Genomic DNA, 12,016 nt, shown 5'->3' on the forward strand with positions numbered 1-12,016 from the left:
TACCCACAACACTGAATATAAAATTTCTAAATACACATAATGTACATATAATTGTGAATAATATATTTATGTGTCAAAAGGGTTGCTGCATTGAAAGTTTAATATTGAATATTAACCAAATTAATCCCATCATCAAAATTTTCCTGTGCTTAAAAACATTTTCCAAATTTAGCTAATACCCTGATTAACACTATATTTGTCACAAAAACAATGGCTCTTGTATCAGACAAATCTAGATAGTTCCTTAGAATCTGACCTATATTCTACATGATTTAGTCCTTCCAAAGCGGTATTCTCAAGAATATTAACAAAGGTTACCTTAAAAAAAGTTCCATGGTACCATTTTTTAAAATTTTTTTTGGAAATCATGGGTTTCTTTATCTTTTGGATTTTTCAAGTTTGATTTAACAAAATTAAATACATTTTCCATATTTTGAAAATGTTCTGGATCTTTTTGGATAATTTTTATTGTTTTGTTTTAAATAGTTATGGTAATATATATGTAATTTTGTGTAGATTTGTTTGTTTATTTGAATACAGTCAGGTTCTTGAGTATGTAAAATTTTCTGAGACATTATATTTAATGACTACATCACCCTTGAGAAGGATGTATTACCGTTAACCTGATAACTCCCTATTATCACACTTTGGTATACAGCTTCTATCAGAAGTGAGCAAAAAAATATTTACTATACCTCCACTAGTAGAATAATTTTACCACAAACATTTTTCTATATTAACATTTGAGTTTTTAAAAAAATTGTTGAATTTGATATTTTATTTGAATAATCTTAAGCTTGAACAGTTTCTCTTGTGTTTATAGTAATTCTAAACTGTTTATTAGCAATTTATATGATTCTTTTATTAAAAACAATAAGCTGAGTCCCTATTTACTAAAAATATTTCTCCAAGTCTGTTATTTACTTTTTCAATTTTTTTTTTGCTGTTAACTTTCAGAAATTTAAACTTTTCAAATAGTGAAATCTATTTTTCTCATTAATTCCTTACATTTTGGATATTTTCTATTATCTAGAAATATGATAAATAATCTTTTATATCTAGCTTCAAAACTTCATCTTTTTTAAAAAATGACATGCTTTAAAATTATACATCCTTTTATTTTGAAAGTAAGACATGCTATGGGGAAAAAAACCCACAAAAATATACATAGCTACACATTCAAAGAGCAAAAGTTCATATTTCCTCAAATTTTAATCAAGAGGTAACAAATGTCTGAGGTTCTTTTTTTCCTATGCATATACAAAATCGCAGGCAAAAGTACCTATAATGTACTCATATTTCACCTCCTCCCCTCATGATTTCTTAGCTCCTCTCTAATAAAGACTGCAGAATGTCAGACCTGGAGTATATTAATAGTAATTGTGACTGGCTAAGAAAAGATACAATACATTCCTAATGATTCCCAAACTTATTTAGTTACAGAATTCTTTATTCAAGAAATTACAGTTCAAAGACCTGGTAATTTCTGAAACGCTATTTTGGAAATGCTGGCTTAGTTTTATTTTAATAACTTCAGACAATCCAAATCTACAATGTTTCTGTGAATATAAAGTATGCAGATTAAGTATTAAAAAAAATTAAACCAACAAACTTACTTGGGATATACTGGTTCATAAAGGTACTTGTCACCTCTTGAAGATATAACATGAAAAAATAAGATGTAGCCATTTGCTGTCTGAAAGAGAAATTTTATTAAGCATGAATTAAAGTTAGGCTATAACTGGTCCCCTAAATTTTAATTTTAAATATTCTTATTATGAAAAGAAATGTCACTCTTAGGAATTTTCTTTTGAATAATTTTAGCCTAAATATGTAAGTAAAACGATTTTTGTTTCAATATAACCTATTGTGAAAAGAAAGGTTTTACAAATATTTCATAAACATATAATTGAAATAGTTCATAAAATATTATAGACATGAATATTCTCAAATAATTACATTTATTTAATGGGTAAATTATTATTCTGCAAAATACACAGACTTTATGAATTCTGCAATAATATAGTAAATAATTATTCCAAGCTTGTAAGGAAAGTTAACAGTATGTGAATTGCTTGACTCTGGTCAAATAAACATACTAACCTCAAAATAGCATATTTATATACTTCAAAATCAATCTTTTGGTCTTTGATTTACATAAAATAGTATGATCAAAGAAAAAGCAAAGCTAACCTTTAATTTCCAAAAATGTGGACATTTGAACATTAAATGTGAACATCATTTTTCTTTTTTTAATTGGTGCACTATAATTATACATAATAGTGGACTTCATTATGTCACATTTGTAATATGCACATAATTTGATCAAGTTCATTCCTCAGTACCTTTCCTTTCTCTCCCATCTTCTCTCCCCAGATCTACGACCTCTACTCTACTGATTTCCTTTCTATCATTATTATTTCAATTAGTGTGCTATAATTATATATATATTTTATTGAGGTAAATTCGTACTTGAACACAGCATAGTTTTGAACACCATTTTTTCCTAACAAAATATTTTTAAGATAGAAACTAGTGAAAACATCAGTGACTTGTGAAACTCAAGCAACCATTTTACATTTATTTAAATATTGTGAAGTACTATATACAGCTTTTTCTAATCCAACATTTTCAAACAGAACAGAACAAAGTGGCAAATGTTTTCCCCAAACTTTTTTATACTAACACTGAATTCCTATCATTTTAGAGGCAAATGGGCATTTACCCAAAGTAGAACCAAAGAAAACCAAAGAAAAGATCAAACGTTTCATATTTCTTTCCAGTACAAGCTTCCTGTTTTTCACTTACGGGAATAACAGAAAAAAAACACTCAGTTTCTTAAGCAAAGCCAGGTCTGTCTGTATTTCAACTATAAGTGTAACTATTTTATGATGCATTCTCAAAAACTAAAGTTCAATTTATCAGAATACAGAAAGGTAGAAAACTTCATATATGATCATCTTTCTAATTCTTCACAGGCAGTTTTATGGTCTTACAATACGGAGAACAAAAAAACAAAAGGAAAATGGCTTCAAATGAAGCCATACTAAAGTTACAAACATATCCTTGTTCCTTTATAGAATAATGGCTGTTCAAAAAATTTAATCTGTACTGTTACTTTATATGGGCTAGAGTAGCATAGTATATGATCTCATACTGAACATGGAAAACATTAACATACAAATGCTGTCCTAAGCCACTGAAGTCTGATATTTCAGTGTATCAAATGCTAATACTATAAAACATATAAAGTGCTTAAAAGACTACAATGTCAGGGAAAATACAGCATTTTGTACTAGTATTTAGAAATTTTATGTACATAGAATACTAGGTGAAATTACAAATAATATCTTGATTTACATTTTGATATTTTATATCAATCAACTTAGTATGTAAACCAAATGCCAAATATTTCCAGTGCTCAATGACATCTATCACCAATATTTTATTAAACAGTCTTGCTTTTGAACAATTTAAAAGTCTTGGTAGTAAACTATCCTTAAAAGCAGCCTCAATTTGCACTAAATCTGTCATTAGACAGGGTTATAATGACCTTACTTTTCTCTTCATGCTCCCAAACTAACGCAAATAAAGCATGACTATTGTTTAATCAACAGGAAACAATCCCACCATCTTCTGACACACACACACACACACACACACACACACACTCTCTCTCTCTCTCTCTCTCTCTCTCTCTCTCTCTCACCCAAAACTAATTTTTTAAGTAAATGAAAAGCATAACGTTGACGTTCTTTCTCCTGTTATCATGACTTATTTTAAATACATTTTCCTTCTTTCTATAGGACACACTTAAGGATCTAGCTCCAATGACCTGAATGATGTATCACAAAGATATAATTAAAGAGATAAAAGGTTTGATGACTTAGATATGTATCTTCTATTCCAACTTATTGTTATGTTAGGCTTCAAATAAGGATGAAATAGACTAGCACTCAAATTCTTTACACTGGTCTGTAAATAATATTTTGTTTTTATTTATTACACAAGTTCAAAATGAGAAAAAACAAACTTAATTACCCCAAATCATACCACTCTCCCAAGATAATAATTTAACATTTTTTGTATAAACTTCCAGACTTTGTACATACATACACATGATTATACTTAATTGGGAAATGATTTAAGATTACAAATTACAAGTACTCTCAAACATAGTTATTTTGTGACATATCCTTCAAAATTATTTTTCCTAATATTACCACATTGTTTTATACCAGAGCATTAATTTGGGGTGGGGGGGACAGTGAGACCCTGTTTTCAACCAAAATGGATTAAACTAAAGTTGATTTATGCTCCTTTGAGATAACAACAACAAAAAAAACACAATATAATGAACAATGATTTCCAAAACATGCATCAAGCAATGAAGGCTGGGAAATGAAGGTGAGCCCTACTCCTCTTACCCAGTTTACTGCCTTTTTGAGAATTTACAGGTTACAGCACTGAGAATAGAAACTGAGACAGAGCCTAGTAGATTCCCTGGCTTCAGAAGATAAAGCTGAAGATCCTAGAATTAAATAAGGCAGTTCAAATTCATGTGACAAAGTACCATACTAGAGAGGAAAGAATGGAGAAACAATTCAAGAATACCAATAAGCACATAAATGTGTGAGGAAACTACTCAAGGAAGAAGAAAGAACAATTTGAAAGGACTGGTAAAGAGAACAGTACATAAGCAGGACTTAAGAAAGTCATAATTTATAGCACATTAGGTAGAATACTCAGGAAAGCAGACTTCGAGTCTTCCTGTGGTACATCTAGAAAGGTATTGCCTTAGTAGTGGGTAAAAACTAGCTCAAGATTGCGCTCTGAATCCATAAAACAAAGCTTAAAATGAGACATAAACAGATCGAATTATTTCCAAGTAACTTACTGCATTCCAGGAAGATTTATAGGATCACAAAAGTATCCAGCAAATAACAAAGTCAAGTCACAATTTCTGGCATCCAATTAAGAGATTACTGCACATGCAGGGAGGCAAGAAATATAATACGTGGTAAAGAGATAAATCAACAAATTGTAACAACCCAGAATGCAATAAGATGTTGAAATTAGCACAAAGGGTATTAAAACAGATACTATATTCCTTATCTTCAAAAGTTTACAAAAATATAGAAGGCCCAAACAGAACTCTAGAGATAAAAACTAAAATATATGAGTCAAAAAACATATTGGATTGGATGAATCAGTTGGACACTGCAGGAAAAAGCACTGATCATAAAAGCATAGCAATAAAAAATTTTCACAATGAAACAAATAGAGATCAACAAATTGTAAGATTTCATGCGGCCTAATATGCATATACACACAGTCCCCAAATGATGTTTATATTTCCATTGAATTTAATTAAAATTCATTTCCTTCACTTAAATTTCTTTAAAATGTCAATTTTCTTTTGAAACTAAAATAGCATAGTTCTAAATAATTCATGGATCAAAGAAGAAATCAAAAGGGAAATTTAAAAAATATATATAGTATACCAGAATTTGTGGGATTCTGCTGAAGCAATACTTAATGGGAAATTTATAGCTTTAAATATCTGTACTAGAGAAAAAGAAAACTCTCAAACCAATGATCTCAGTTTCTATCTTATATTAGTAACAAAAGACCAAATGAAATCCCAACTAAGCAGGAGAGAAAAAAATGAGATTAGAGTGGGAATCAATGGAATAGAAAACAGAAAAGTAAAATCAATGAAAGAAATTCTGGGTTTTTAAAGAAAATCACAAAAAGAAAAAAAGAAAAGAAAATCACTAAAATTGACACGCCTCTACTCACAGAGTAAAAAGAATGTAATACCAGAAAGAAGAGTGGTAACAGGACTATAGATTCTAGAGACATTAAAAGGATAATGAGGTCAGGGAAGGATGCAGAAAGGTTGATGAAATGGTACTAAGTAGGAGTAAGAAGTACTGTTATAGTCACCCAATAGAGTGACTATTAGGAAACAACTATGCAAAAACAATCCAATTTAAAAAGGGGTAAAAAAATTTTAATAGACATTTCTCTAAATATGTAAGAATGGATGGAAAATGGTCAACATCATCAGTCATCAGGGAAATACAAATCAAAACTACAATGAGATACCCCTTCACACTCTTTAAAAAAACAAAGAAACAATGGAAATTAAATGTTAAGGATGGTAAGAAGAAATCAGAACTTTTAAATACTGCCACAGGGAATGAGACAGTACAGTCTGTGAGATTTATCTAGCAATTCTACATCTGAGTTAACCAAAAGAACTGGAAATAAGGACTCCAACAAATACTTCTATGCTAATGTTCAATAGAGTATTATTCACAATAGCCTCAAATTGGAAACAATGCAAATGACCATCAAGAGATCAATGGATAAACAAAATATGCTATATACATACTATGAAATACAACTGTCATAAAAAAGAATGAAGTTCTGACACATACCACAAGGTGGATGAGCCTTGAAAACACTTCCCTAAGTGAAAAAGCCAGACACAAGAGAACAAATACATTATGATTCCACTTACATGAGGTGTCTGGTATGAGCTAAATCATAGATACATGATTAGAGGTTACCAGGAGCTGGGAGAATTGGGAATGCTGAGTTATGCTTAATGATTACCAAGTTTTTGTTTGGGGTGATGACAAAGAAAACAGTGGAGATGGTCGTGTAACACAGTGAATGTAACTAATGAGTTGTACACTTAAAATAATTAAAATGGCAACTTTATGCTATATATATCTTACAATTAAAAAAAATCAATCATGTAATATGCCAAAAATGAGACCAAATACAGATAATCATATCTTCTTTAATGAAACTGCTTTTCCTCTTTGTTTTTTTCAGTAGTTGCCATGAACATTCTCTCACTCATCTAAGCTTGAAACCAGAGTATTCAACTACTCATATTCAGTTAATCCTCTATAATTAGCAAATATTGTCTTTTTTTTCCCCCTGAATATTCCTATGAATAAAAAAGCCAGGCTGTCTAAAGGAGAGTACTTGCAGAAGAAAAATGAAAACATAACATCAGAAAAGTAATAATGAAGCAGGGTTTTAGAGATTTAAAGGACCTCAAATGCAATGCTAAGCTTGGACTTTATTATGTGGAACACAGAACTCTAAACTTTAGCTGTAAATGGCTAGACACTATGTATTGTAGGATCTCTAAGCCAGGAGAAGAAAATCAAGGACATTAGGTAGGTACTTATATAACGTGACAGTACTTTAAAAGGTAAGTTTTATTATTATTCAGGTATGGTGAGCCAACAGGTCAGAAGGCAAGTGCCACTGAAGAATTTGTTTTTCAGTTCCAGGTGGAGGAAGCATGACAAATCACATCAAAGGCGATGTGGGAAGTACCAGGGTCAGCAAGAAGGCACCAGGAGTCAAAGGAAAACATGCGTCAAGAATCTTTACTGTAATTTCTATGAGAAGGAACGAGTAAAACAGGTAAATAAAGTTAGTATTGATGAGTCTGAATAATTTCAGTGTGCTCTGAACTATAGGAGTGGTCTTTAGTTATCTGGTACCTGTCACTGAGGTTAACAGAAGAGGGGAATAGTGGCCCAGAGGGTCAGAGGATGATAAAGATGGTAGCTCGAGTATGTGCTTTGGATAGATTGGTTTGCATAATAAGGTACAGTTGTAGGTAAGTCCTTTAAGGTACAGTTTAGGTATCTATCTCTAGGAAGAGGCTACTCCTAGGACAATTTCTCCAAGGACAACAGGGCCCTAAGATGTCAAAATGAAATACAAAAAAATAAAAAGGCATGATAAATACAAAGGAAAAAACTCCCAAATTTTATAAGTTGTAGTAATAGTCTAAGGATAACATATTTATCTAATTGGGGATTAAAGTGACTATTCCCTATCATGAAAATTTACTGTAGAGTTTTATCTATTAATCAGGTCAATAATGAGAATTTACAGGTTTCATATCTGAAAATGTCTTTTCATACAAGTACAACCAAATATTGGTATCAATCCATGGGTATATGATTTTAACTGAATGTATGTCACCTTATAGGGTATTATAGAATTATTCTCCTGGCTTTTTACTTTAATACTGCAGATTAATCATTTCCCATTGAAGGTTATGTGGAAGCTTTTCTTTTGCACAACTGGATTTTGTACACAAAAATATAAAATGCTATTGGAACTGAGGCTTGAGCTCATAAAATATATCTACTGCTAATTCTGTGTGGATTAGAGATCTTGTCTAAACTTGTACATATAAAAAGCAGCATGACATTACCTGTAGTTCAAACAATTTTATTAGTTGTTAACTAAAATGAGTTTACCACATATCGGTTTCACAGATAAGACTGTTTGCTTTATAGCTTTAGACTAAATTCATTAGGAAATTCTGCCACATCTGCAGCAAAAGCTATTTTCAGGGCTGGGGATACAGTTTAGTATTAGAATACCTGTGTCATATGAATGACCCTGGGTTCAATCCCCAGCTCTGGGGTAAAAAAGCTATTATCCAAAGTTATTCAGTGTCTGTTAAGGGTGCTGTTTTTTTGGTACCTGGGACTGAATCCAGGTGTGCTTAACCACTGAGTCATATTCCCAGTCCTTTCTAGATTTTATTTTGAGGTAGGATCTCGCCAAGTTGCTGAGGCTAGCTTTGAACTCATGATCCTCCTGCCTCAGCCACCCAAGCCACTGGGATTACAGGTGTATGCCACCAAACTCAGCTGGGTGATTCTTTTAAATTCTGAAAAAACTTCATTTTCACTAATAAGCTAAAAATGTTTGAATAAACCTACTACTAGGTCATCCAACAGCTAGCTGTGAGGTGGGGCAAGGCAGGGCACTCAACTTGGATGTCTGACAAAAGTTTACAATAACCATAGGGTTTTAAAAGTCTTAAATTTTCATAAGCTTCGTAAGTCTGTTCAAGTAAGTCTTTTTGTTTCATGTGTATTTTTACCACCATCAATTAATGCACACCTTAGTGGATTCCTCTTCAGATTGTACTGATTTAGAGTTTTCTCAACTTCTTTGAGAAATATTTCTTCTGGAGTTGTTCTACACAGGCTATTTATTCAGAATAATTCTTAGTTACTTCACACTTAGCACTAATCATTCAAATAAAGTATAACTAAGCAATATTAACATTTGTCAACTCACCAAGGATCAAGCTAACTTACTTTGAATGTACTTTTTATATTTTATTTTTTGTGAAGAAATTCTGTCATTCTGCTGTTTTAAATTTCTTAATTTTGTGACTATTTCGGTAAACTGTAAATACTGCAATGAGTGCTTAGTCTGGTAATGTCTACTTATATTGTATTCTTTTGCATTGCTATAGTGCAATTCATTGCATAATAAGCAAAATACTTTGCCATCTAATTCATAATGTATAACTATAAATTATAATACACTGCATAGAAGAGTAAAGCACTGAGAGCCTCATATATGGTTGCTATCAGCACTACTAAACTCTATCTGCTGATGTAGCTCAAAGAAGCCAGAGATAACACATAAATATATGAGCATTTCTGTGCTTCAATAAATATTTATCGACATTTAAATTAAAATATCATAATTTTCAAGTATAAAAAAGTTCTTCTTTGATCACTTAAATATGTAAAAAAACTATTCTTAGTTGATGGACTACACACAAACAGGCAGCAAGGTAGATTTGATATGTGGCTGGTTGTCTGCCAACTCCTACTACAAGAAGTACAGAACTACTTAATGTTTTTATCTATTTGAAGCATTTTCAGATAATTAATCTAGTCAGCATAATACAACATGATCTTTTTCTAAAACTGAAAGCAGAGAGACAGGTTAGTCTAGTTGTAGTCTAGTAAATAAAATCTGAGTTTCTGTCTTATTTCTCTAGTATACACTATCTGTGTAATCTTGGATAGGACTTACTAGCTTTTCATAGCCTTAAATTACTCATCTATTATAAAGGATAATAGTATACACTTCAAAGCACTGATCTAAAGATTAAATGAGGTGATCCATGTAAACTAATTATAGTACTTACATAGAAAGTTTTACTCAGTAAATGTTAACCATACATATTATTGCTATTGAAAATTAGGTGATAATGATATCCCTAAAGATGATACTGATAAAATATAAATTGAAAAGATAAAATGAGCCATTTCTAGGCACATCTAATGGAAATCCAGAAATAGAGTCCAACAAATATGAGAATTTAGTATGATGTAAAAACAAAGCTTATTATTTTATAGGATTTCCTTCTAAATGGAAGGCAGAACTTAAACCATAAATTCAGAAGTACCATGTGAATATGGACAAAAGTTTTTAAAAGCTGGACTAGATTTAAAGGACAAAACAGGAAAGTAAGATGATCACAAAGCAAAGGATACAGGTGCTAGTTTAGGGATGACAGGAAGTAGTAAAGTCAACAAAGATATGGTAGGTAGAAGATTAGAGGATATAGTAGCAGCACAGAAAAATCAGTACAGCAATTTCTACTATAGAAAGATAAATATTTACAAGTGTGAAAAACTGAAAGGAAGTCATTCAATACAATCAAGTTTAAATACAATAAAATGATTTCATAAGAAAACACTAAGTTAAAAAAATCTACTTACTGACACGGCTATCATGGTACTATCTGGTCGCCATTCAGCTTGTCTGTAGGATCCAAACTGAATAGATGATTTTGCAGGTTCCTTGTAGGTTACGATTAACACGCTGGGCTGGAAGAAAATAGTTGTATTTTTATTTATAGCTCATAAAACATATACAAATAAAATTTAAAATAACAGAATAGTCTTAAGTATTTTTAAAGTGAAATAAAAGATCACATAATCTAATATTAAATCATGAGTTTTCAACATTCCAAGCAAATCAACCAAAAAGAAAAACAAGGTGTTACACCTCTATTAAAGAATGGAATCAATAATTAATGACCTTCCAAAAGAGAAAGAACCAGGCCCAGATGTGTTCACAGGTGAATTCAACCAAATATTTAAAGAAGAAATTATACTAGTTTTCTATAAGGTCTTCCAGAAAATAGAACTAGGGGAAAATACTTCCTAACTCATTCTGTAAGGTCACTGTTCTCCTAATACCAAAACCAGAAAAAGACATTACATGAAAAGTAAACTATACACCAAAATCCCGCAGGACTATAGATACATAAACTCTCAAAAAATATAAACAAGTCAAATTCAACAATGTATAAAAAGAATCATGCACCATGACCAAGTGGGTTAGATCCCAGACACACAAGGCTAGCCCAACAATAGAAAATAAATACATCACTTCAACAGGCTAAAGAAGAAAAATTTACATGATTATAACAATAAATGCAGAAAAGCATTTGACATATCTACCATTCATGATAAAAACAAAGAAACAAACAACAACAACAAAATCCTCTGAGCAAACTAGGAATAGATGGGAACTTCCTCAACTTGAACACTTACCAAAAGATCCACATATCATATTATACTTTAAAGAAAGAAATTCTAAGTTTTCCCACCAAGACCAGAAACAAGGCAAGGATGTTCCTGTGCTCCACTGCTTTTCAACACAACAGCACAAGTACTAGCAAATTCAATAAGACAAGAGGAGGAAATAAAATATACATGTACTGGGACGGAAGATGTAAAACTGTCTTTATCATAACATGATCATTTATGTAGAAATTCTAAAAGAACATCAAGACCTCTGGAAATAATACACAATGATAGCAAAGTTGCAGAAGATAATATACAAAAGTCAATCACTTTCATATATTCCAGCAATCAAAAAGTGGAATTTGTAATAAAAAATATTTTCCCTTTATACTAGCTTCTCAAAAACGAAATAATTGGTATACAAATCTAACAGACTTTATGTAAGATTTACATGAGGAATATTATAAAACTCTGATGAAAGATATCAAAGAACTAAATAAAAGATATTCTATTTTAATGAACAGAAAGTTAATACTATTAACATGTCAGATCAATTTGATCTACAGATTAAATATAATCACGGTCAAAATCCCAGCAAATTATTCTGTGGATGTTGA

At 31.1% G+C, this 12,016-nt stretch overlaps 1 protein-coding gene across 1 annotated transcript in view; it reads right to left on the bottom strand.

Annotated features, from left to right (window-relative positions):
• Positions 1 to 12,016, bottom strand: part of Ric1 (RIC1 homolog, RAB6A GEF complex partner 1) — a 107,617-nt gene that overhangs the window by 73,485 nt on the left and 22,116 nt on the right. The window contains 2 exon segments of the mRNA XM_053743299.1: positions 1,617 to 1,696; positions 10,587 to 10,694. Of these exon segments, the coding sequence (XP_053599274.1) occupies positions 1,617 to 1,696; positions 10,587 to 10,694 (188 nt within the window).

The sequence above is a fragment of the Sciurus carolinensis genome, chromosome 14 (genome assembly GCF_902686445.1).
Source record: "Sciurus carolinensis chromosome 14, mSciCar1.2, whole genome shotgun sequence".
In the NCBI taxonomy this organism is placed as follows: Eukaryota; Metazoa; Chordata; class Mammalia; order Rodentia; family Sciuridae; genus Sciurus; species Sciurus carolinensis.